Source organism: Neomonachus schauinslandi, chromosome 6 (genome assembly GCF_002201575.2).
Source record: "Neomonachus schauinslandi chromosome 6, ASM220157v2, whole genome shotgun sequence".
NCBI classification, from domain to species: Eukaryota; Metazoa; Chordata; class Mammalia; order Carnivora; family Phocidae; genus Neomonachus; species Neomonachus schauinslandi.
The window spans coordinates 115,954,953-115,981,896 of NC_058408.1; the positions used below are offsets into that span (position 1 = coordinate 115,954,953).

The window sequence follows — 26,944 nt, forward strand, 5'->3', positions numbered from 1 at the left end:
TGAAATTTCTTTGTTCATTCTAGGTTAACTGTCACTTCCCTAGCCCAGTGGCAGAGAGCTAGCCGGCCTGCCCACTTTCCTCCTATCCCCCCTCTATCCCACCTCTTCCCTCCCTTACATTTAACACAAATGTATATTTATCACCCATTCTGCCACCAGGCCCCTGAGCATGGCAGGGCTGCCCCTCTGGGCCATGTGTCTGGGGAGCACAGCCTCCCTGGTCCCCCACACACTGTAGGGGCTGGGTGCTGTGCTGGGGCATGCGCTGCTGAATCCTTGTCGCCGTCCCAGATCTTTTGGTTTACATCATCTGCTTGGAATCTCGGGAAAGTTCATGTGGTGGGGATGCGGGGAGTCCTCAGCGATGCTTCTGGAATGAGCCTGGCTTTCCCTGCAGTGAGCACAGAGCGGCATTGTTTCCTGAAGGGCTCTACACCTCCTGTTGCCCAGCCCCAGAGCACGCAGAGAATGCGGCCCACGAGTCCCGCTCCTCCCATCCTGAGGCCTGGCAGCCTTGCCTTCCCTCTACATCGGGAGCCATCTCGCCTGGGGGTTGGGATCTAGGGCTACCTTCAACACCTGCCTTGGAGCTGCTCAAGTAGCCAACACATCCTTGGGATTGTTGAGAGCCGGGTTGTTGCATCAAAGACGGGATGGCCGAGGAGTCCTCGCTGAGTGCTGGGCCCTCGTGTCAGGAACAAGAGAAGCCCGTTGGCTTCCAGGGCTGAAGCAGCCTTATGTGAAGTGGGACTGATGGTCTCTTCCGGGGAAAGCACAAGGATTTCCCCACTCTGTCCAGGAAGGAGGAACCTCTGTTGGCTTGAGGCAGCACGAGCTTCGTTTGTGCCTTCCTCCAGGCCTCTGCAGGATCTGCCATGCCACTCGATGGTCCCGGAAGCCTAGCTACCATGGGGAAGTCTGGTCACCCCTTGAAGCCCTAACCTGTGAAGACCCCAAGCTCCCTGGGGGGCCCTCAGGTATCAGGAAACTCCAGGCAGGGCCGTCAATCTCTGCAGACCCCTTGCTGAGTGTCCCCCAGGCTGGAATGAGCAACTCAGAATAGGTTGGCGTCCGTGAGAGAAGACAGGAAGATAGGGGCTTGTGGGGAAGGGATGATGGGAGTGGTGTCAGACGTGGTCTCCTCTGGCTCGCTGTCCCCATCATCCAGGTCTTCAGTGAGAGATGGGATGATTCTGACCATACTGTCTTCAAAGTGCACCTGCTTCTTCTTGACCAGCGAGTCGGCTGGCTCCAGAGTCAGCTCCGTCAGGGTGTCTGGGCACTGGAGGGCATTGGGCTTCTTGGTCCCCTTCAGGATGCTCTTCATGTGGATGAAGAGGGAGCCAGTCCCCTCCTTGAAGGCACCGTGGAAGGTGTAGGTTTGCTCGGTGTCCCCAGAGCCAGTGGTGCTCACGGCGCTGCTGGAGGGGTCCGTGTACCGCTCAGGGGGAGCCAGCACCTCCGGGTCGGCTTTGCTCTTCTTCCGTTTGCTCAGCAGGAAGTAGGCCAGGCCGGTGATGATGAGCATGGAGCCTGGAAGGAGATGTGGGAGGTCAGGATGCTGGACGTGTGCTGGGGAGGAGCCGGACAGAGCACTGTCCAAGCGCACTGTTCCAAAGGGGCCACCGTGGCAGGCTCAGGCCCTCTGGGCTCCAGCCTGCGCATCACACCCACTTCTGATTCAGGGGAAGGCCTGGTGTCTGGCTAAGGGATGTCAGCGGGGCCAGTGCCGTGCTGGGCCCTCACCCTGATTGTTAGCCAGGGGGCCCTGTGCCTGAGGCCCCCCGCCTGTTGACAGCCGACCCTGGAGCCACCTGCCTGGCCTCTCACTGCCATGCTTGCCTCTGTGTTAGGACCACGTGTTGGGCTGGACCTGCAATGCCTGCAGTGGGGCCTGCACCCTATTTTGGATACTGGGCTCCAACTGCTGAACTGGGCTTCCTTCCATTCCCAGAAGTGGGGAGATGCTCCTTCCTCAGCCTCCCCAGGAAACATGGAGGAAAGTGTAAATCCTACTGGGTGGGGCTGGCCTAGCATGGGGCCCCCTCTTGGGTGCCCCCTCTTCCCCCAGTCTCCAGGCCAGAGGTCCCTCTGTCTCAGGCTGAGATTGCTGCTCTGGGGTCTCCTGCCAGGAGACCCGCCCTATCCAGAGGAAGCCTCTGGGCGTCTCTCGCTCTCCGAGGAGTGGGCGGTAGTGGCTCGCCCTGGCCTCGGCAATGCCGAATCCTCTGGAGTCCAACAAGGGCTGTGCAGAGTGGCCTTGAGATGCAATGACAGGTACATTAAAAGAAACCACAGGAAGGAAGAGGAGGCTCTGCCTTTCAACTTTGTCTCCCTGAGCAGTCAGCTTCCCGGCATTTTGGGCGGGTCATGAGGAGGGACATGGTTTTCACAGCTAGGGAGCGGGGAAGAGAAGGCTACTAGCAGAGGAGGTCGTGGACAAAACCCAGGGGTGGGAGCACTGAGTCCTGGCTTCTAGCTGACTAGCACGGTCTATGAGGTGGAGGGGAAGATGATGAGGCTTTGAGGGTCCCATCACGGCATGCCTTCCAAAACCAGGCTGAGGAGTTTGGACCTGAATGGGTAGGCACTGGGGAGACATGGAAGTGTTTGCACAGAGAATTGACCATCTCACCCTCTGAAGGCTCTGAACACACATAGGCATTGGAGGAAGGGTCTCCGTTTGTGGGTGCAGCCTCTGGACCTACATGAAGGGACATTCCTGCTACTTGATCAGCGTGAAGGATGCCTGACCCTTCCTCATCCTGTGATCTAGGCCAGGGAAGTCAGTGGGGCCATGGGGGGCCCTGGAGCTGGTGTTACTGAGGCCTGTGCGGGGGGATTCAGCCCCTCCTGCTCAGAGCCCAGGAGCCTGTGGTGGGGGCTCCCTGCCTCCACTAACTCCCGGAGCTCCTACCTGGGATGGTCACGTGCCAGACCAGGACAGGGTGGAGAAAGCAGGCCACAGACAGCAGCATGTACGCCAGGAACTTCTGGAAGCAGCCCAGCCAACGGGCTTTCTCCCTTGCTCTGGAGGCCAGGGACTCTGGTCGACACCTGGCGGGAGGGAGTCCAGGATTAGCAGGCAGTGGGAAACAACCCAGAAAGGCCCAGAACGTGTGAGGCTGGGATGGGGTCCTGCTGTGCCCATTTCTCTTTAGTGGCCTCTTGCTGAACTCTCCCCAGGGGCTGGAGTCCTTACCATGGGTTCCACAGTCCAGGGTCTTGCCTGAGTCCTTCCACAGGGCCTATAATTTTTCTGAAAGGCTGCCTTGCCCTGTCTTTCTGTCAGGGGTGAAGGGAGCTAAATGATACCAGAATTCAGCAAAGTCAGAGGGAAGGAGAATAGGAGACTCAGGGGCCCATTGGGAGGTCCCCAGTGGAGTGGAGAAGGCACGCAGTATGGGAAACAGCTGGCCGGGACAGCTGTGTAGACTGTGCACTGCACAAGCCGCCTGGCCACCTGAGTGAACAGGCTGGAGTCCAGCTCCACCTTGCTCACAGAGCCTCACTTAGGCATAAGATGGCATCAGCCCAGAGGGGCTTCTTTTTAAACTGGCCCGCAGGGACCACACATGGGCCTGGCAGAGGCCTGATGCCCAGCAGGTTTCCTCAGCGGTGTTGCCTCCGGGTTTCAAAGGAGAAAAGGGCTTCCCTTTAGGTCCATCTCCTTCATCCTGTGAGTTGGTCTGGAGCAGGGCTCTGCCCAGGCTAGTTTGGGGGCAGTGGTGGGGGCTGGAGGATGACGCGTGCTGATTGCGAGCACGGCCCTCCTCCCGCACACCATGGCCATGGCTCACTGGTGCCCTCTGGTGGACATTGTTTTGTGACCAGACCCTGGCTGGGAGAGGAGGGAGTCCAGAGCGGGGGTGAAATGCTCCTTTGGATTCAGGGCTCCTCCCTCCCTGTCCCAGAGAAGTTGCAAAGATCCCTTGACAGTGCCATTCATCAGAAAGGAGGAAGCCTGTTGCCTCAGGGCTGATGACCTTGGGAGGCAGCTGATGGCCTTGCAAGGTACCGGGACAGCTGAATTTGAGGCCTGGCTCTTTCTCTGACTACCTAGAGATGCAACTGTTGAGGTTCTGAGAGCTGTGGTCCAGGGACAGCCGTTGGCCACACTGATGACAGCTTCTATGAACTGAGCACTGCTGGACAGCAAGTATGGGCCTCCATGGCCATGTGGCTTCCCGAGATCCTTGCAGCCCCTGACTTGTGCCTGGGTCCTAGCAGGAAAAAGAACCAGTTCTCAAATCTAGCTCTGCTTACTCCGCAGGGTCCTCACCTCTCCATGGGTGCCTTGGATGGCAGGTGCAGCTACGGGCTATTCTTGGAGGTGGGGAGGGACTCTGCAGGGGCTTCTGGGTGGGAACGGACCCTGCATGAATGCTTCCTTCCACTCCCCTGGTTGGGAGCAGAGAAAGGGGACCACTGAGCCCTGGGCACCTGAGCCCATGTCTGGGCAGGGGCTGGCTGCACGGTGGGGAGGGAACCTGTCCGCAGCTACTTTGGGAGCAGGCCATCACGTGGGCTGTGGCTTCACGGGTGGAGGAATCTGGGGGTGTCTGGGGCTAGGAGGTGGTGGAAGGGCTGCTCTGGAGGCTACTTACTGGAAGCAGGTGGCCAGCAGCTGAGCCACAAAGTAGGCCCCTTCACACACAGAGATGACACTTCCTATAAACCTGTGGTGGAGACAGGGAAGGGAGGTCTGGAGACATCTGATCTGCCCTTCGGTCTCCCAGAGCCTGTTTTCCCACAGCATCTGGGGCTCCTGGCCATACAGCCAACAGACTGACCAGGAGTTCCCTGGCCTAATGCCGCCCCCCAGCCAGCATCTGCCAGGAGCTGCCTCCGTGCCAGGGTTGGGCTTCAGTGGAGGGGTGCGAGCCCGGGCCCAGAGATGGGTGAGAGGCTGCCTTGACCCCGGCCCCCGTGTGGCCACTGGCAGGCCCGTCATCCTACCTACTGTCACTAGCATGACATGCGCTGCTCGGTTGTACGAACTTGAAGGCTGGATCTGTTCCAGACTCCTTTCCTTCTCCCTCTTTGCCCACTGTTCAGTCTCTGGCCTCACCTATATGACCTGAGTTTGGGCACTGCCCCCTGACCCCTGCACTTGACTCCCCTTTTCCGCCTCCCTAACTCCCCGCCATCCCTTCTCCCTTTCCTGTTCCTCCACTCCATCCCCACTGGCTGCCCTGAGGCTCCTTCTGACACCTGAATATGACCGTGGTCTTCCCAATCCACATTGCTTCAAAAGCTCCTCATGTTCCAAGTGTGGTCCAGGGAACTTCCAACCAGAATCTTCTGGGAAAGATGTGAAATCATAAATTCCTGGGCCAGCCTCAGACTTTATATATCAGAATCTTCAGGAATGGAGCTTATATGTTTTATTGAAGGGTCCTACTGGCCTATAAAATTGAAATTTCTTAACATGCCTTTAAAGCCTTACATGAACATCCCTAGTCCTCTGTCTACACAGGAAGCTACAGGGCCTTTGCACAAGCTAGCCCTTCTTGGAAGGACTCCTCTTTCCTCCTTTATCTGTCTGGTGACCTCTTGCTTCTCCCTGTTTTACTGTGGTCCCTCAGTTACCAGTCTGTGAACTCCCTTCGTCAGTTCCCTCCCTAATTCTTCCCTGCAGCCCAGGCGCACTCTGGGAATGGCTTATTGTTAAGTGCTCCATGGACACCACTGGAGTGAATGAACGAGTGAAAGGTGGTACTACCTCACAGGAGAAGGTGGCTTGGGGCCACAGTTTCCTCAGGGACCTGGGCATTGCCCCTGCTACTGATCAGCTGTGTGCCTTTAGGCAAGGGGCTTGACCTTCCTGTGCATCAGCGTCCTCCTCTGTAAACTGACCGTAATTACAGGCGCAAGATTTGAACCCAGCCCTTAGACTCCAGAGCCTAGGTTCCTAACAAGCACACCAGCGTGCGTGCTTTGTAAAACAAGGGCCATTGCCTTTTTCTAGATCCTGGGATGGGGGACAAGGAGGAAGCTGAGGCTTGGGCAGTAGGGTGACTCGCCAGGTGCCCCGTCTGGTGCTGTGGAGGCTGTGCCTCTTGAGGCCAGGAAGGTCTGGTCACTCAGGAGGGGCAGCGAATCCAAGCCCAGAGCCCTGCCATGGTAGCAGGGTCCCACAAACCAAGCCTCTGCCCGGGGCGCCACACCAGCCACGCAGACCCTTCAGCCAATCCAGCCCAATCCCTTCGCTGTCTGTGGGCGAGCGTGAGGAAGGCGGCGAGGGGCCCTGCGGGAAAGAGAAAGATGGGGAGGAAGCTGGTGCGCAGAGAAGTGGAGAAGAACAAGGAGAAAGCCCATGCTAGCTCAGTGCCTATGGGAGCCTGCTCTGAGCCTCGGCCCCTGCCGGGTCCCGGGGACACAGGGGAGGGAATGACAGTGACACAGGGGTGTGCTACAATCGACCAACGTCCTGAGTGTGGGGGTACGCGGAGGCAGGAGTCTGAGATCTGCAGGGGAGACTGCGTGTGTGTGTGTGTGTGTGTGTGTGTGTGTGTGAGGGAGGGCGGCAGACAGGGAGGAGGGAGGCGTTGCGATGGCCTTTGAGGAATGAGTGGGGATGAGTGCAGGAGGGATGGGCGGGCAGTCAGGGGCTCCCATCCCGGGCGGCTGTGGAGGAGTGCACAGGGAGAACATAAACTAGCTCACAGCGAGTGCTGGGGGGACCCTGAGGCCGGAAATCATGTCTTCTAGACTGGACGGCCGAGTGACCAGAGGGGCCTGGTGTCCCCTGGGGACAGGGACAGAGCAGTCAGGAAGGGGCAGGGTTCTGGGCAGAACGCGGTTTGCATTAACTGGCTATGGACCTGACCTGTTACAGGAGGGCAATCACACCTACCTCTTACTTGAGGTGAGGTTTGTGGGTAAGCTTGGTAGGGAGAGGAGGAGAGGAGGAAGGCCAGGCTGGCTTCTGGACTCCGGGGAGACAGGGCGCGGTGGCCGGGGACAGGCTCAGTAAGACATGGAGCAAGTTCAGAGTGAAGAGAAGTCACTTCCAGGCAGTGGGGGCCCCAGGCTCGGGGCAGGTTTCCCAGGGCAGAATGCCAGGAAGGAATATCAGGCTTTGGGAATGTCCAGGTAGATGGTAAGTCACCCTGGGTGCTCAACGGGATGAGCAAGGGCTTGGAGGTGAGGTGATGTAGGTGAGTTTGAGAAAGAGTCAGAAGCTCCTGAGGTGTAAGTTGGGTGACAAGAAATAAAATGGAGACCAGGAGATGGCAGAAGAATAGGGTCTGGAGGCCGTGGCAGTGGCTGAAGGTTCCGGAACAGCCCCATGTTTCTAGGTGGCTAATTTCGTGCCAGAGGGGCAATGGGCTGGACGGGTGGAGGATGGATGGAGACGGTGGGTGTGGTGACCTAGCAAATCCAAGAGCTGCCCTGGGCAGCGAGGCAGGGATGAAGATGGATGTGGACGGGGAGGAGGCGGCTTGGTGACCCCGCAGGACAAAGCACAGGTGCCCCGTGTCCCTCAGGATGGGGCTGCTGAGGAGCCGGTTGTCAGAGCCGGCTGGAACCCCAGGCTGTCCTCTGTCATCAGGCCACCACTGCACAGTGATGTCCTGCCCGCCGGCAGGCATTTGTGAGGCAGTTGGCAGGGAAGAGAGGACAGAGGCTAGGGAACTAGATGGACCCAGGCCTGAGTCTGGGCCCTGCTGCTCATGAGTTTGTTGGGCTGAGCTGCTCACTCCCTCTGAATCTTCTAATCTGAAAAACTAGGACAGTATGCCCTTCTCCGGTGCTGTCAGAGTTAAAGGACAGAACGTAAATAAATCGTTTTTCTGTGCTTGGCATGTAGAAGGGCTCAAATACATAGTGTTTGGATCTGATTCCTCTCTCTCTACAACAAGAACTCAGTTCATGTTCGCTGAACAAAGAGATGATTGAAAACATAGATGGGTGGATAGATGGCTGGCGGGCTGGATGGGTGGACAGACAGACGGATGAATGGATGGATGGATGGGAGGATGGGTGTGTAGGTGGATGGATGGAAGGATAACTGATTTATGGGGTGATCTGACCGAAGCCCTGCCCAAACCAGAGAATATCCTAGAAGCCCCCTCTACTTCTTCCACCTGAGGGATGTGATGGAGTTAGCATGGGAAAGGGGTGGGGGCTGCTCTGTGCTAGTCTGACAGACTCGGGGTGAGCCAAAGCAGAACGTGCAGGCAGGGAAGGGCACATGCGCACATACTCACAGCAGATAGAAAGCCAGGCTTTTGAACTGCCCCTGGAGGAAGGTCTCAGTGCCCACGCCGATCAACACTAAGAGGGGAAGAGGAGAGGGGAGAGTGGGCCTGGGTGCTCCAGCCACATGGCGGCCCTGTGGAAGGTTCCCTGGCTGTGGAGTGAGCCTTCTCCCTGGGGACTGAGAGCTAGGATAGGCTCTTCTCCAAGTGGCACAGGGATTGGTGGCTGGGAAGATGCAAGGGAGCAGGGAGCCTTCTGGATTAGTCTCTGGAAACCAGAGAGGTTTCAGGCAGAACCCCAGAGGTCTTTTACTCCAGTCCCCAGAGCACAGATGCCTTTCCTTCTCTGCCCACATTGGTCGTGCCACCACGCCTCATGCCCCCACAGAGAGCTCATGCTCACAGGTCACCAGCCCCTCTGCTCCACAGCTGTCCTCCACATGTCATGGCTTCAAGGGTCCTCACTGTCCTGCAGGCCATACCCATATGTGCCGTGTGTCTGGGTTCAGTGCTTGGCCGTGGGTGGGACCTCCCCAACCCCGGTTCGCTTGCCCAGATCACTGTTCTAGCTGTTTCTGTGACCCCGTTTTCACTTGCTTGTTTGGTGGCTGTATCACACAATCCTGGCTCCTTGCTTTGGACCCAGTGCTGGTTAAGCCCCTGAGGGTTTGCTCTGACACAAGAAGCTGATCGGCTTCATCCTCCTTCTTACCCGTTCTTGGCAGTTGGTATTTGTGCTCAAGCACCTGACCTTCCGTTTGTCCAGGGTGAATATTGTCTTGGACCCAGCTTTCCAGACTTGCTGGCTCCTGGCTGTCTCCACTCTGGTGGGAATGGTGCTGGTGGGGAGGACATTTCCTGGGGGGCTCATGCGTATGGGGGGTGTCACGTGGATGAGACCCTCATTGCCATGGCTGTCTCCACCATGTTTAATACGAGGGTGCTAGTATTATTTAGGCAAATGCTTATCTATTTAGTTTTCACTCTGTATCCTGTCCTGTTCTCAGCACTTAGCATGTATTAACTTTTTAAATCATCACAACAGTCCTAGGTGAAAGTATTATGTTATCTTCATTTTACAGAGGGGAAACTGAGGCACAGAGAACATAGGCAAAACCAACCTACCAACCTAGGTCATTCCAGCATTTCAGTCTCACACCTGCCAGTTAATAGCTGAGTCACTCAATCTCTCTGAGCCTCAGATTCCTCCTTATCCCTCTTGCACATAATGGTTATAGGGATTCGATCAGCTGACTGATGCCGAGCACCTCACAGGTGCTCAGTCCCTTGCTCATGTTCCCGTGGGCAGTCTTTGGAGATTTGCATGGCCTTGCAGCGAGTGACCAGCAGGTGGCAGGAAAGGGTCTCAGGAACCCAGACCTTTTCCCTGATTTGTTTGGCATGTGGAGAGTTATTCTGATGCTTTTTGATGGAAACAAAAGGTCTATAGTCAAAGGGGCATTCTCGGAATGCTGTAGTGGCAGCCCTGGTTTGCAGTTAAAAAAACAAATCGATGAAACAGCAGAGAAGAGAGAGAGCTGGGTTGGAATCCCCATTTTGTGTGTTCTTCCCTTGGTAACCATGGGTAAGCACTTAGCACAGAAGGGGGTGCTGGGCCGTCCCTGTGGGCAGAGGCCTGAGAGTGGGTCTTGAAATATCAGCCTCCACAGGATGGGCAGGGAGGGCCTTGAGTGTTTTGGGGAGGCTGAGTGACAAGTTCAGACTGGCATTTAGAGAGCAACCTGACCTCGGGCTACAGGGTAAGAGGCTTTGGTGATATTTGGCTGAGTTAAAGCGGCAGATAGGAGGTGGCGACCATGCTCCGGGTGCTCTGGGCCTCCCCATCTCCCAGCACACTGGTAGCCACTGGTTCCTTTGTTGGCCTGGCCTGGAGCAGAGTTCTGGTCGTGGCTCCTGAAGGTGTGCCCGGGTGACCTTGCTTACCGGCTTAATACGAGGGTGCTAGTAGGCACAGGAGCTCAGGAGGGGAGGGTTGGTTCTGCCTGAGGGCTCCAACGAGGAGGCTCCCCAGGCACAGAGAAGGGCCTGCCTTGCCATTGCAGCCTGTTTTTTTTTTTTTTTTTTTTTTCCAGGGTAGTGGAAGGCGGAAGCGTGGGACCAGAAGGCATCTGGGTTTGGAAGCCCCCTGGGTGTGCCAGCCCAGCTGCCTCTCAAGGAAGTCCCAGCACGTGCCGCACGCTGCACTAGCCCCCTGCCCCGTCCCCCCCCACCCCCGCATCTTGTGTAGTCTGCACCGCATCCCTAAAGGTGGGAATCATCCACCGCATGTTATTTATGGAAACATTCCAGCCAGGCCCCTGGAGGTGCAGCATCTTGCCCACAGCACGCTGGTGGGAAAGGGCAGAGGGAAGCCAGAAGCAGGACTGACTTCCGGGGGCCCCAGGAACCCCCAGCAGAGGAAGGACTCTGGTGGGAATGGTGCTGGTGGGGAGGACATTTCCTGGGGGGCTCGTGTGTATGGAGGGGTGTCACATGGATGAGACCCTTGTTGCAATGGGCAGTGGACCAGCTGAGAATGGATTTTTGTAATGTCTGCCACAGGAAGAATCAGGAAACGACCATCTCACTCCCTCAGGGACCTGCTTGGTGCCTAAGCTGCGGGTGAGTGTGGTGACTGTCCAACCGCCCCTCACCCGAGGCCTCTGGCGAGGGGCCCTCAGGCTGAGCAGAGTTCTCTTCTGAATGTCAGAAGTCGCCACAGCCCAATCTCCTTGCCCAGGGCAGTTCTGCCCAGCAACCCAAGAGTTCTGGTAGGCCAGGGCCAAAGTCCCCAGCGATCAGCCTGCACCCTCGTTTATGGCACATCCCGAATGCCGGGCCTGGGCAAAGCAAGGCTCTGCGAAGGAACTATGCGCTGGAGCTTGGGCCGACTGTCGTGCAACCCGGAAGTGAAGAGCTGTGGAGGGTGGGAAGAGGTCCCAGCACCCTGCCTGCAGGCTGAATGCAGCTCCATTCTGTCTGGGAACCGAGGACAGCTCCACAGACAAGGAAGGCAAGGGGAGGCTGGGAGCATGGAGCAGCACGAATGAGAGTCTGGGGCTGCTGCGGCCGTGGTTCTGTGGGCTTCTCTGTGCAGTTCCTGAAACCGGGTAAGGTCACAGGTTCTGCCCTGGGGCAGTGACAAGTGTGGCTTCCTGGGCCCACACCCTCAAGTCTTTTTGCACCTTGCAACTTCCCCCTACCCCTCCGAGGGAGCCAAGTCCACTGAGAAAGCTGTGCCCTGTGGTGCCGGGGGAAAATCCCATCCCCACAGTCTGGGTGCAGACAAGTACCCTGGGCATTAGACCTGCTTCTTCGAGAACTTACTCTCCTCCCTAGCACTTATCTCCCCAGAGGTCTCCTGGGCTTCTGAACATCACACCAGTTGCCATGACTAAGGTAAGTGAGCCAGGAATGGTCTCCTTGTGAAGATATTCCTGCTGATCCCTGGGGCAGCAACACTCCCAGAGACCAGACCTGGTAAGCTAATGGCTGGGCTCTCTGGCAGAAAATGGGAATTGACTCCCATGTACTTAAGACTGTTAGGTGAGAGAGATGGCCCTAATTATAGCAATGCAATTTGGGGTTTCTTTGTTACAGTAGGCTGCACTGATGGAAGCTGCCCACCAACTCTTTGCAACTCCTCTCATCAAGAGGTGGAGTCTAATTCCCCTCCCCTTGAATGTGGGCTAGCCTTAGTGACCTGCTTGCCCAGTAGAAAGATACAGACTTACACTGCTGATTCACAAAAAGCTTCCTCCCAGCCCTCTTCAAATGCTTGTTCTGCGGGTAGCCACCCCCCTTGTAAGAAGTCTGATGCTCCTGAGACCACCATGTGTGAGGAAGCCCAAGTGAGCCATGTAGAGAGAATGCTAGAGAAAGAGAAAGACAAAGAGAGAGAAAGAGAGATTCATGGTCAGCGCCCCGCTGGCTCAGCCCTCTCCATCAGGCATAGACGTGTCAGTGAGGGAGCTTCTAGATGACATCCCAGCCCCAGCAGGTACGAAGCAGAGAAGAACGGATGAGCTAAACCAACAGTCAGAAGCAAAGAGCCATGGCAGCCACCCCACCTGAGATCTCAGCCCTCATGCAGCTGAGATGAGCCATCTCTCCTGTTCTCTGCCTGAATTCCTGAGCCACGACATTTCAAGCATAATAAAATTGATGTAGCCTTAGGTCACTAGAGTTTGGAGTGGTTTTATTATGAGGCCACAGATAATTGGAAAAGCAGCTTATCCTATCCTCTTAACTACCTGAGATTTTTGGCCCAGAAGTCCCTGTGTCTGGTCTGGTCTATATTCTGACTCTCAGCAGGGAGCGTGCCCCCAAAGCCCCTTGGGCCTCTGGCCCTTCTCACTGGTCACCAGCTTGGTTGTCAGAAAGCCAACTAGTGGGCTCCTCGGTCCTGCAGCACCTCTCCGCCTGCTTAAATTCAGGCACAGCCTGGGAGATGGAGTTTCCTAGGAGTGGGGTGGTGTCTGGGGACTTCTTTTGGGCTGTAGAATCCTATTGGCAGTATCCTATCTTAGGATTTCATGCAGGATCGGTGAGCTCTGCCTCATCTAAAGCAGCTCCCTCTACAGATTCATTTCACAAAGATTCCCAGTGGACAAAGTGAGGAAAGCAAAAACTGAGACCCTCTAATGCAGGAGAATTTTGTGAACTGCATCCAGTACTCACCCCGGACAACCGCAGAGTCATGGCAACTGGTGTGATGTTCAGAAGCCCAGGAGACCTCTGGGGAGATAAGTGCTAGGGAGGAGAGTAAGTTCCATGGCCATTGCCATGGAAGCTCCTAGCCTGCTGTTCTCACTGAACTGTGGGGGGAACAAGCTGACTTTGGAAGGCACCAGAGTTCCACGTGACAGAGATACAGGACTCCAAGATGGTTTGACTGACGGTCTGGAGTTTCCTAAGTGTTTTTCCAGGGGACTAGTTTCCAGAACTGGGGTATTTCAGAAGCCAGGAAATGAGCATAATGTGTGGCCTTAAATTGGAAGGAGTGTTAGGTGAAAAATGGGACTGGTATGTGAGAAGAGGTTTGGTCATCTTGTCTCCTGCATGTCTGCCTCCCCAGGACTATACAGATAGACCACCTGCTCTCTCAGAGGCCTCCTGTCGACCCCACGGATGAGAATAGGCTTTGTGGAATTGGCCCTAGGAACTCTGCCAGGTTTCCAGAGTTAGGCAGGGCTGTCTGTAAGACACAGAGAAGTTATGGCATCTGGCAGAGACTGGACGAGGGAGAGGTGAGCAGGGCACCTGGGCACAAAATTTAAAGAGGTGCTCACTCTAAGCTCAAGAAGGTGCTCACCCTAAATTTAGAGAGGGACACCCCAAATTTAAAGAGGCGCTGAACCTCCATGTAAGGAGGCGTTCACTCCCAGGGCCATGCAGTGGGTAGCATTGGCCCCTTTGTGATCACGAGAATGAGTGCCTCCCACCCTGGCATCTGGAGATGTTCTTGGCCCAGGGTTTGGGAGCCTCTAAACTACTCGTGGAATCTGGTCTGTCCTTCTGGTCCCCCTTCCTCCGTACCAGCTAGCCTGGCTGGTAGCTCTGATACTCCGCCCTCTCAGGGCTCTAGTTTCAGTGTGCCACGGGCAACCGGTATCAACAATTCACTCGCACAAATGACCCTGAGGCCTTTTCCCAGAGCTGGGCATGGAGACAGAGGAGATAACAGTTTGACGGTGGAAATGAATGTCAGACATGTCCCCAGAATCAGGGCTTCATTATAATCAATTCTCCGTAAGAAGAAAATTGTCCCCAAGGACAGCCTTGATTCCTAGCTGCGTTGGTTTTTGCGCTGCAGGTGGGAGGGGTGCCGGGCAGAGCTGCAATGTAAGTGCTTTTATACCACCATGAAGCGGCCCGTCGACTCCTTCCGTCCCTCCCTGTTATCTGTCCCTCAGGGTCCTGTTACTCCTCGACCCAGGCCCACAGAACCACGTTAGGAGCCCACCCTGGTACAGTCCGCCCTACCCTTCTGTCTCACCGCTCCTGCACAGCGCCCCGGGGGGCTGCTTACTTGGTGCCGGTTAGAGTCAGCCCTTCCTCCACAAGCATTTGTGGACAAGCCTGGACTCCTCACCTTGTCCCCTTCCCTCTAGTCTCTGTCCCCCCTGTCTGGGCCGAAGCACAGCATTTTCTTCTCCCAGGGGCCAGGGCTTTCTTCTGAGTAGCCTTCCTGAGTGGCTTGTTCTAGTTCAGGTTAGCAGGGCCAGAGGTGCTGGACTGAGACCCCGTGGCACACCACCTTCTCTGCATCCTCCTGGGTGTCCTGAAGCTTTGGTCTCAGAGTGTGGGTGGAAACTGCGAGGGTGCTGTGCTGTAGCAGAGAGAACGTGAGGCTCGATCAGGAAAGCTGAGTGCTGGTTCCTCAAGCAAATCATCACTCTCTCGTCTGCTTCCTCTTCCGGAAAATGGGGATAATAAAAGCATGCATAAATGGCTGTGAACATTCAGTCTTAGTAAATTATCGAGGGTTGTGCAAATGTAGATGATGGCTAATAGAATTATCAGGAGAGGAAGGTTGTTCCTGCCTGAGAGAGGCAAACACTCTCAAGGGGGAGGAGAGGGTTTATTCTCATCCTTTCCCTCCATTAATACACATTTTTATGGTGGCTAAAGAGCTCTTCTCTATACACCGATGGTTGTTCATTGATTTTCCTGTCTTAGGTCCCTTCTGCAGGCCTGATTGGGATATCAATAGTCCAAAACCCCATCCACTTCAACATCTCTTGTGTCATGTCCTCTGTGCAACCTGCTAGGGATGCCAAGGGCTTGGGGCGCATGTGCTCCAGGGGATGTGGCCTGTCCGTGGTGCTGACTGCTGAGGGGCTATCCTGGCGGCCACATCCCAGCCTCATAACTCACCCTGTTACAATTATTGGTCCTCTTCAGCCTCAAGTATGGTGTGTCTCCTACTGGTCTTAGGGTCTGTAAGGATGTCTCAGGTAAGGAAGTACCAGCTGATGACAATGGCTGGGGATGGTTTAGGTTCTAAAAGGGTCATGGCTGGTTATAGAGGTAAAAGCTAGATTTGTACCATTTCTAAGAACATGAAGATGTTGGAGCCAGTTGCTAAGAATCCATTGAGATAAGAAGGTAGTAGCTGTAGGTTTCTTAGGTCGGGAGAAGCTGTCGCAGAGTCTAAGCATGACAGGAAGTTTTACCTATATGTTGAGAGGTGTTCAGCTGATACATATGAGCCAGGGTTCAGAGACACTGTGAGAAAAGGCTAAGATTTTATAGTAGAAAATTCTAGATATTCAAGTAGAAGAGATTTTAGAGTATAGCATGGCCCTCAGTACCCCTCACACCTCCCACAAGCCTGTGTGGGGAGAATTTCCTGAAGGCAAGAGAGTGCACCAATTTGGATTCTCTAAACTTGATTCTCTAAACATGAGTTATAGACCAAAGTTGACCAGCAAGGAGGTCTATTTTAATTGGCCTTGTAGAAGGCTTTGTGGTAGATTGCAATAATGCCCCTGTCTGTGTCTACACTTTTTGTTATGTGACTTTGCAGTCCCCCACACTAAAGTGAAGTCTCTTTCCCCACCCCTTGAATCTGAGCTCAGCAATGTGACTTGCTTTGGGCAAGAGGATGTTATCAGGTGTCATGCAAGCAAAGATATGAAATGGGTTCCTGAATTGGGCCTGCTCTCTCCTGCCTCTGCCATTATCATGCACATCTGCCTGAGCCAACCTGCCAGAACATGAGGGACACAGAAAGCAGAATGGTCCTTGTTTCCTTGTAATACTACCTTCCCACACTTCCGTCCACGCCCAGACAACCATTGATCCGCTTTCTGTCACTAGAGATTAGTTTAAATCTTCTAGAAGTTTATAAAAATGGAATCATACAGTAGGTGCTCTTTTTTGGCTGTCTACTTTCATTCAGTATAATTGTTTTGAGGTTTATCCATGTGGTAGCACGTATCAGTAGTTACGCCTTTCTATTGCTAAGTAGTATGGATATGCCTTCAGTAGTTTATAACTCATCTGTTGATGGGCATTCGGGTTTTCTCTAGCTTCTGGCTATTACAAATAAGGATGCTATGAACATTCATGAACAATTTTTGTATGGATGTTTGCTTTCTTTTCTCTTGGGTATAAATAGCTAGGTGTGGAATGGTTGGATCATGTGGTAGGTATATGTTTAATTTTTTAAGAAACTGCCAAATCGTTCCCAAAGTGAGTGCACCATTTTACATCAACATCAGTTGTGTATGAGAGTTCCCCATCCTTGCCAACATTCAGCACTCAGTATGGTGAGTCTCTTTATTTTAAGCCATTCTAATTTTATGTAGTAGTATCTCATTTTACTTTTGATTTGCATTTCCTTCATGACTGATGATGTGGAACATCTTTTCATGGGCTTATCTGCCATCATATGTCTTTGTTAACTTGTTTTTTCATTCTCTTAACATTATATTTCAAAAGGTGAAGTTTTTAATTTTGATGGCATGCAATTTATCATTTTGTTCTTTTATCGGATTGAACTTTTGATATTGTAAATAAGAAATATCTGCCTAACTCATTACAAAAGTTATCATTACTTTTAGGTAACTGGATAAACCTGTTTGTAGTTTTAGGAGCGTGCCTGGGTGGCTCAGTTGGTTAAGTGTCCGACTCTTGATTTAGGCTCAGGTCATGATCTCAGGATCTTGGGATTGAGCCCCATGTTAGGCTCCAGGTTCTGCACAGAATCTGCTTGTCCCTCTCCCTCTGCTCTTTCCCCCAACTCTGTGTCTCTTTCTTTCTAAAATCTTTAGAAAAAAAATAAAAGTTTTATCATTTAGGTTTCACATTTAGGTCTATAATCCATTTTAGTCTTTTTTGTGTATGGTACAAGGTATAGATAGACATTCATCTTTTGGTAAATGGATATTGTTCAGTACCATTTGTTGAAAGTTATTCTTTCTACACTAAATTGTCTCTGTACTTTTGTTAAAAGTCTGTTGTTTATATATGTCTAGGTCTATTTCTGGACTCTATTCTGTTCCATTAATCTACTTGTCTTTCTTTGTGTCAATACTGTATTGTCTTGGTTTCTGTAGGCTTATAATAAGTGTTAAAATCAGGTAGTGTTAATGTCCTTTGCTCTTTGATTACAAAATTGTTTTGGTTATATTAGGACCTTTGCACTTCCATGTGAATTTTAGAAACAGGCTTCAAGTTTTAGAAAAAACTCTGTTGGGATTTTGACTGGGATTGCATTTAAACTGTACAGCAGTTTTGGGAAGAACTTACATCTAAACATTGTTGAGTCTTTTGACCATGAGCAGGATATATTTCTCCATTTATTTAGGCCTTTTTACTACCTATCAGCATTTTTTTTTTTTTTTTTTAGTTTCCAGTGTACAGGTTTTTATTTATGCTTTTGGGGTCACATTTATCCCCAAGTATTTCATATTTTTGATGCTATTATAAATTATATTTAAATTTTTTCATTTTCTAATTTTTTGTTGCTGTTTGTTGTATATTGATTTTGTCTTCTGCAACTTACTAAACCCTTTATTAGTTCCAGTAGCTTTTCTGGTAGATTCCATCAGATTTTCCATAGATGACCATGTCATCTGTGAATAACAAGTTTTTCCTCTTCCTTGCTGATCTGTATGCATTTTATTTCTTTCTCTTGTCTTATTATACTGGTTAGAATCTTTAATATAATGCTGGCTAGAAATGGTGATAGTGGACATCCTTGTCTTGTTACTAATTTAGGAGAACATTTGATCTTTTACTTGTAAGTAGCTCTAGGGCTTTTTGGCAGATGCTCTTTATAGGCTGAGAAAGTTTTCTTCTCTTTCCAGTTTGATGATAGTTTTTGTCATGAAATAATGTTGAATTTTGTCAAATGCCTTCTCCGTACCTATTTTTATAATAATATAAGCTTTTTTTTTAGTTCATTAACAAGGTCAGTTATATTAATTGATTTTCAAATATTAAAGCAACCTTAATGTTTCACTTGTTTATGATATACTATCCCCTTGACATTTATTTTTTTGATTTGCTAAAACATTCTTTGGACTTTTACATCTGTGTTTTGAGGGATATATGTCTGTAATTTCCTTATTGCTTTCATCTGGTCTTGGTATTAGAGCAATCTAGTTCTAGAGAATGAGTTGAAAAGTATCCCTTTCTTTTCAGACTTCAGGAAAGTTTCTGTAGCAGAGATGGTATGCCGATATGCTACTTTTGGTGATGATATCATTTATAGCCCTGCAGGGTTCACTGATACTGTTGAGGATATTGCCTCTAACACAGAATAGCATCTTTCTTGTAAGGACTTATAGGGGAGATTTCTTCTAGGTCTTAATTTCAGGTCAAAGTATTTGCCCAAGGTATTTGCTTCTTTTTTTTTTTTAAAGATATTTTTTATTTATTTATTTGACAGAGAGATAGAGAGCACAAGTAGGTCGAGCGGCAGGCAGACGGAAAGGGAGAAGCAGGCTCTCTGCTGAGCCGGGAGCCCGATGTGGGGCTCGATCCCAGGACCCTGGGATCATGACCTGAGCCGAAGGCAGCCGCTTAACTGACTGAGCCACCCAGGTGCCCCGGTATTTGCTTCTTATTCTTTCTCACATTCAAAAAGAATGCATCTGCTCACCCTTCCGCATGACAGCTTTCCTGGTGCCAGAAAAAATGACCATATCTCTGGGTACTCTCCATCCATGCCACATAACCCATGTTTCTTCATCAGACCTTCTCCTGGCCTCTGTAATCTAGGAAGGTTCAGGGGGAGCCTACGGAAGGCTCTCTCTCCTCAGCATCTGCCACTTGTATATAAGAACAATCCTTTTTGGATAATAGCCCTCTTCAGATGGTTGTTCAGAACTAAGAACAATTCTAAGAATTGTCAGCCCTTAAAAAAAAATGAGGCTACCATCTTCCTTCTGATTTGGTCACTACATGTAGTATAGAAATAACCAGTTTCCTGTGGGCTGATCCTAATGACCCAACCTCAAAATGTGAAGGCAAAGGTTACTCAGTAGAAGACTTCACATTCTAACTCCTTCCTCACTTTGCAGTTTCAAGGGTCATAGATTGCCATGTTCCCTTCCTCTGGTCTTCCTTCTTTTTCCATCTCATAGGAAGAGCCCATCACTCATGCTATACAGTCCCTGGGTTCTACACATTCCTCTAAAAATTAACCAGCACTGACTGAGAATCTATGTGCCAGGCAGCTTTCTGCTTTAGTCATTGTTTTGTTGAATGCTCACAACCCCAGAAGGTAGATACACTCATTATCCCCATTTCACAGGTAAAAAAACTGAGGTTTAAAGTGGTTAGGTAACATGCCTAAAGTCACACACCTAGTAATTAGTAGAGAAGGACACAAATTCACCCCTCCAAACTCTACACTGCAGAGCGTCATGCTAGAATGTGTAATTTTTGGCTTGTTTCCTTGGTCAGACCATGTGCTTCTCTCAGGGAGGGGTCACACTATCCTAATCTATGTGTCTACATTGCACAAAGTGGGAACTCAGCAAATATTTGCTGAATAAATGAGTCCTAAATGGAGTTACAGATTCCTTGCTCTAAATCTAAGGAAGATACAAGCATAAGGAAGTAAAGAAAAAGTGTTTGAACCAAATCCTATGATCTTTCAGTGGTAAAAGTGTGGAACAGAGGTAGGGATATTTCATCTACTCATTAGGACAATCAGATCAGAAAAGAGAAACAGTCAACATCCATTTGGAGGATCTGAAAACAATGTGGTCTTGCTTGGGTAATAAATCCACTTGTGGACATGTTTAAGTGCATGAAGCTTCCTTAGATGGCAGGAGATGGTCACGGGGATCCACATTTAAGAAGGATGGAAATTAGCATGGAGGGCCCAAGATGGTTGTCTCAGAAGCATTAGTTTAGTGGTTTTTTTTTTTTTTTGAAGGCTTTGATAGGGCTAAGGTCAAACTATGCATTTGCTGTACTCTTTAGCACTCTTTAAAAAGTAATGAGAACATCTGGGTTTAAATGCTTCATTTGTCTTAAGGCTATATTTATAAGCCAAATCTCCATTTTGAACTGAGTATTGGCAAGCAGTGGAGCTGTTGGGAATGTGGCTCTGTCCTTTATGTAGAGAAGAGGTTAATGGGTCAAAAACCTGGAACAAAACAAAACCCCTAAGTGATTCCAGGTTGATCTAAAATCATTGATTTGTGAGAAAGAGCACATTAGCCTGACACACGGGGCTCATTCAAAATGGCCTTGTCTCAATGCCAGCCCATTTCCTTGTGGGTGTGGTGCCCTTCTCTTTGGAGCAGTATGCTGCCAGCCCCTGGATGCGCCACTGCATCACTGCCCTGTGAGTGGGCAGACTGGACCTCCAATACCAGACCAGCTGTCTAGTGGTTGTGCGACCCATGCCAAGCTACCTGGACATTCTGAGCTTCAGTTTCCTCGTTGGTAAAATAGGTCTAAGATCAGCATTTGGCCCTCATAGACACTGATGGGGCTTTAGCAAGATTAGGACTTTCTCTTACTGTTGTCAGTTGCGCATCTCCAGACCCATAAATGGAAGGTCCTGCTGTGATAGCTCCCTCTGGAAATGGGAGCAGATTTGTCCATCCTCTGATGAGGTCCAGGAGTGGATTTGGCTGGATGGTTATGGTAGTGCCAGTCAAAGTCTACACGGCAATTATTCAGAGAGAGAAAATGAGCATCTGGATCAAATACCAGAGTCTTTAGATTTAGGAAGTGTTTGGTCATGCTTACTATGCTTTGGTGTAACTGTGCCCAACCTCACCATGACCCCAATTGCCTGAGCCTGTGTATGGTATGGCCTCAGACAAACCTCTTTGGTACCCTCTCTGTGTTTTGTATCCTGCATCTTGGGGTTGCCAAGCCATAGAAAGACATGTCCTTTAGCCTGATTTAGGTGGAGGACACACTGATTAAGAGAAAGGTCTCAGTTAGAATCTTGCCTCTTTGCTTCCTGGTTGTGGAACCCTGAGCAAGTTGTTTCACCAAGCCTCAGTTTCCCCCCACAAACAGTGGCGGTGATGATGAGCATGATGATGCTTCACCGGGTAGTTATGAGGGTGAAAGGAAATACTACATTTAAATCATGTAGCACAGAGCTTGGCTCACAGTAAATACTCAAATAATGTTCCTTATCAGCTGTTACCCCGGGGTAGAGCTAGAAGAGTGAAGAAAGCCCTCAAGCGTTGGCAGTGAGAAGCCTCAATCTTGAGCCTCCTTGCTCTGAGGAAAGTTGCGGGGGTCTCAACAAAGGGCCGAACCAGTGAGCTCTTTCCATTCTCTTCCCCACAGACTTGGGGCTGGAGCTGAGGAGTGGTGAGGAAGCGCATGGAGATTCTCCCTCAGTGATTAAGAGAATTGTGGAAGGTCAAAGGGAAGCCAATCCTGCTCTCCAAGAACAAGGATGGGGACCAGTCCTGTGAGACAGATGCCTGTCTGTGCTCTCATGTCAGTAAAACCCACTTCCCAGCTTCCCTTTTCTGATCGTTGGTTTGTAGTGACAATAAATCACAGGGCCAAGCATCCTCTGGGGCCTGAGTCTCTAACTCAGGATGTCATGGCCCTGCCTTTATGTGGACACAGTGAGATCCTGCTTTGAGGTTTAGACCAGTAGGTGTCTGGCATCTGTACGGGAAGGTGTGGAGTGCTCACAATCTGTGTGCAGTTCCCCAGTTGTGTTTGCTTCTTCGGGTGACTCCTGGAGCCACATCTCAGCAGGAGGGACACCAGTGCATGCACACACACACACACACAGAGCCTTCCATGCCAGGGAGGTAATGCAAATGAGTGAAGCTAACCAAGTGTAAGACAAATGTTGGGGAGAAGCTCTGTGATGATCTGGAAAACTTATGACTGGCTCAAAGTCATAAAAAAAATGTCTCATGGGAGACAATTTTCTAATTTTAGAAACACTTCAACTGGGTGCTGTCTGCTTGTGGCCTGTCTACCCCTATCTAGCAGTGGCAATGGTGGTCAGTGCCCACTGGTGGTGTGCCCACTGGTGGTGTGGGGCTGGGCATGGGAGTGGGGCAGCACTGGCCTGTGGGACCACTGGACATCCTGATGAAGCTTCATCCAGAGTGGCTGGGAGGTGAACAAGAGATGAACTCAGCCAGCCAGGCCATCGCCACTGGGTCTTACCATTCTGGTGGAGTCTCCTGGGGTTTGGTACCCTTAGAACTTCTAGTAGTCCCAGATCCCATCTACAGAGCAGAAGGGGATCCAGGGAAGAGGCTGCTGGATTGGCAGCTGCCTGGTCTCTGCAGGTGACACTCTGAGCAACCTTGGGCCACATGATTTTCCTAGCGTCTGGAGAACCTACACTTCTCATAGAAGGACCAGGGGCTACCTTAGGTCTCTTGGGGTTTCTGTGAAATGACAGCCTCTGTATCAAGTCTTACTTCCCTTCTAGTAGCAATGCTACTGTAAATGAGGCCCAGACTTCTCAACAGATATTTCAACAACAAGAGGCTTAAGGGAATAAGGAATTTGCAAATCTTAAACACTGGAAACAGGCCAGGAGTTTAGTGACGCTGGAAGAAACTTGAGATTTGCCCAAGAGCACCGAAGCCCCTCTCTCTAGCTTCCCACTTGCTCCCAGCACTCTAGAAAGCTCCAACAAGATTACTGGAAAGCCTGGCCATTAAAAGGCAACTCATAGCCTCTTTTTAGCCTGGATCCTATATCAAAACCAGGCGGAAGGCCCATCTTCAGCATTAACAGCGGCCCTCCACACACAGATAAGAGTTGTGGTTAAGAGGAACAGTGTGTGTGTGTGTGTGTGTGTGTGTTTGCACGTGTGTGCGTGCACGTGTACGGCTGCAGACCCTTCCACTGGCTGAGATAAATCAGACTTTTAAACTGTCTTTTGCTAGGCTATTAGAAAAATAGATATCTCTTCAAACAGCTCCCTGACAGGAGGCAGACCTCAGCTCTGGGCAGAATGTAGCGGCAGGAACTATCACCAAGTTATCTGATAGCTGAGAAGGGTACATTTTGCCTATCTGGAAACCGAGGGCCAGAGGAGAGCAGGGTGGGCTCAAGATCAACAGGGGTAGACCAAGACTTGGACCCCAGACACAGAAACCCTATTCAGGTTTACCTTCCTCTCCCCAGGATGGGAAGTTGTGGGCCTTGGCAGTCATTGCCTTACATGTAGGTGACAAGGTGCTTCTGGCGGAAGCTGGAACGGGCTCCCCCATCAGCCCCTTTACTCAGGGCCCTCAGCAGAGCAATTCCAGGCCCTTCCTGGTGTCCACTGGGCGGGGTTTCCTACTCTGGGAAGCAAGGAGTTCCTTGGCCAGAGTCCTGGCCTTTTCAAAAGTTGAGGCATCTGGGCTCCAGACCGGCTGTTCCTCTGATCTGCAGTGTGACCTTGGGTAAGGTCGCTGCCCCTATTTGGGCTCAGGTGCTCCATCTTGCAACAGGAGGAGTGTCATTAGACCTTCCCCCACAGCTGACTTCTTGTGCTGAGGACCTAAAACTAGAAGATCCCGCCGGCCAGCCTCCCTACCGAGCTCTGAACAGGTCATGCGGGCTTCTCCCAAGAGGTTTATGCCTTCAGTTCCACTGAGCTTTGCTCAGTTTGTGCATCTTCGATCCTCCAAAACACCTGGCCAGCAGGTCCTGATCAGAAAGTGCCATCCTAGAGGGGCTGGGTGGCTCTCCCAAGGTCACACATCAGCAAATGACAGGGAGGGGGCTGGAACCAGCATGGCTGGAGTCCAAGCTGGGGGACATTTCCTAGTTGCCAAGACTCATACTGGATGTTGTCCAGTGGCAAGGAAGGACTTGGCGAGCAATGTATGTCTCTTCCTTGTTCCCAAGGGACAGTGGAGCCTAGAGCTGAGAGCTGTGATCTCTCACACAGGCCCAACAACCCTGACCATGTGGAGGGCATGGGGGGCTAAAGGTTGGAGTCTGCACTGGGGAAGGGAACAGGCAGAACTCAGGATCGTGGCTGCTTTGCTTCTCTCTGTCTGAGGGTCGAGCAGCCCTGTGATCAGGCGGGTGAGGGAGAGGAGCCCAGCACAGGGAACCACCTCTACGCCAGACCCACGGTGTGTTCTTGCGGTCAGATCACGGAGAGGGGGCCTGGTTTTCTACAGGACTTTCTGTTCATGGGGTGGGAGTGAGCCAAGGGAAGCCCAGGACCTCCCTGTCCAGTGCTAGAGCTCGGCCTGTCCCAAGTGCTGGGAATTCTCGTCCCTTGAAATGGAGCTGTGGTTTGGGTAAAACATGATGAGCTCTGTTGGCCATCTTCATAGCTAAACAGCGAGGCATCTGATTCTCACATTTGCCTGGTCTCTCATACCTTCAGCTTCGGCTCTCACTTCCACCTCATGACAGCCCTCAAGGAGGTAAGGCAGACCCTCTCTACTCATTTTCCAGATGAGGACACTGAGGGCTCCCAAGGTCACATGGGTGGTGGCTTGCCAAGGGGAGATTCAGCACCAGGTGCCCTCACCCAGGCTCATCCCACTGCACCTGCCGCTGCCCTGCAGAACAGTGTTTCTTGAAGCATCGGGAAGAAAAGTGAGGGCAGATGTGGCCAGATGTGTCCATCTGTCCCCAGCCGGCTGGCCCCCAACCCTTGAACAGCCTTGTCTGCTGTGCCCAGTGCATTGGGGACTGCAGCTGGGAGGCGGGGTCTTACCTGCAGCCGTGGCGATGCCTAGGAGCCGGCAGGTGTATTCCAGACCAGTCCAGAACATTTGCAGCTTCATGATGCCAGGGTTGAGGGCAGAGTCCCAGTAGGGCAGGCAGCAGAGGCTTCGGCCTGAGATGCTCCTGGATGCCCGTGTGTGCAGGGGGAGGCTGTGGCTGTCGGCTCTGGGCCCCCGTGCCCTGGGGCCCTGCCTTCCAAACCAGTCTTGGCCACCACAGCCTGGCTGAGGTGTGGATAGGGCTCACCTTCCCGGCTCTGCTGCCTATGCCCTTGCCAGACGCTTAGCTTAATCATTACCTTGGAAGAATGCCCCTGCCACTCCGTGCAGCTCCAGCCTGGCCTGGAGCCGCTGAGGCTCCAGCACGGCCAGCAGCTTGAGATCAGGCCAATTAGGGCTGGGCTGGAGGCAGCCTGGAGCTGGCAATTAACCATTTCTGGGTGGGAGGAGAGAGCCGAGGGGCCAGCCCATGCCCTCCCTTCCTGGTCAGCTCTGAGGAAGCCACACCTGGACCTCAGGCCCACTGGCTCTAGGAGAGTTGGTGTCTAGAGGTGACAGGTCCGTGTTGGTCTGTGTGTGGGAGGGAAAGTTGTGTCTTTAAATCACTAGCAGAAGCAGCTTTTCGAGCTTCTATTCTTCTGCATATAGGTGGAAAGCTTTGCAGTCTGTGCTGGATTTGGACTCCACCAGACATGCCTATAGCTCAGGCCAACCCCACACACGGCCCCTCCTTTATCCCTGACATGCATCCCTGACGTGTGATGTGGGAAATAATTATGATTCTTTGGGAGCAGAATTTCTATGTCAATAATTAACTGGGTGACCTTGAGGAAACCCAAAGATATTAGTAAGCCGTAGTAACTTTTGCAGAAAACAAATGGGAGGGTTTGGCTGTATTGGTGGCTCTCAAAGTATGTCCTGAGAGCAGCTCCAAGAAACCCAGCCTCTAAAAGTTGACAGTTGTGGGCTTTTACTAATTCTCAATTTCCTCATTGACGCAAGGAATTGAATGGTATCAAGTTTTAGGGTTTCTCCCAGGCATTTTTCTGAAATCTTTTATTACCCCTGTGCTCAAATGGGATAGACGGCAAAACAACCAAATTAGGTAAAAAAACCAAAAAAAACAAAAAAAACCCAAACCAAATTCTAATAATAAGGAAAAACTCAGGCATAGTCTGTTTTGTTTATTGCTTTGTGAGGATCATACACCCTCATATAATGAATAGATATTTTTCTCTATTAAAATTATTCTAAGTTCCCAGTGAAGGAAATAATCAACAAAACTAAAAGAGAACCTACTGAATGGAAGAAGATATTTGCAAATGCCATGTCTGATAAAGGGTTAGTACCTAAAACATATAAAGAACTGATACAACTCAACACCCTAAAAACAAATCCTCCTATTTAAGAATGGGCAGAAGACATGAACAGATATTTCTCCAAAGAAGACATCCAGATGGTCAAAAGACACATGAAAAGATGCTCAGTATCACTCATCATCAGGGAAGTGCAAATCAAAACCACAAGGAGATATCACCTTACACCTGTCAGAATGGCTAAAATCAAATACACAAGAAACAACAGATGTTGGGGAGGATGTGGTGAGGATGCACGTTCGTGGGAATGCAAACTGGTGCAACCACTCTGGAAAATAGCATGGAGGTTTTTCAAAAAAATTAAGGATAGAACTACCCTGTCACTCAGAAAGCCCACTACTGGGTATTTAGCCCCAAAATACAAAAACACTAATTCAAAGGGATAAACGCACCCCTATGTTTGTAGCAGTATTATTTACAATGGTCAACCTATGATGCAGCCCAAGTGTCCACCTGATGATCCATCCACTGATGAATGGATAAAGGAGATGTGGTATAAATACACAGTGGTATTACTCAGCCATTAAAAAGAGTGAAATCTTGCCATTTGCAATGATATGGATGGAGCTAGAGCATATCATGCTAAGTGAAATAAGTCAGTCAGAGAAAGGCAAGTACGATGTGATCTTGTTCATATGTGGAATTTAAGAAACAGAACAAATGAGCAAAAGAAAAAAAAAGAGGGAGATACAAACCAAGAAACAGA

The 26,944-nt window shown here is 51.0% G+C and overlaps 1 protein-coding gene across 1 annotated transcript; it reads right to left on the bottom strand.

Moving 5' to 3' along the window:
* Positions 1–1,054: 1,054 nt before the first annotated feature.
* Positions 1,055–24,922, bottom strand: TMEM72 (transmembrane protein 72). The gene is made up of 5 exons (XM_021700242.1): positions 24,853–24,922; positions 8,217–8,283; positions 4,608–4,679; positions 2,918–3,057; positions 1,055–1,533 (listed from the first exon to the last, which is right to left on the bottom strand). The coding sequence occupies exons 1-5, from the start codon at positions 24,920–24,922 to the stop codon at positions 1,055–1,057; spliced, it is 828 nt and encodes a 275-aa protein (XP_021555917.1).
* Between the last annotated feature and the right edge of the window lie 2,022 nt (positions 24,923–26,944).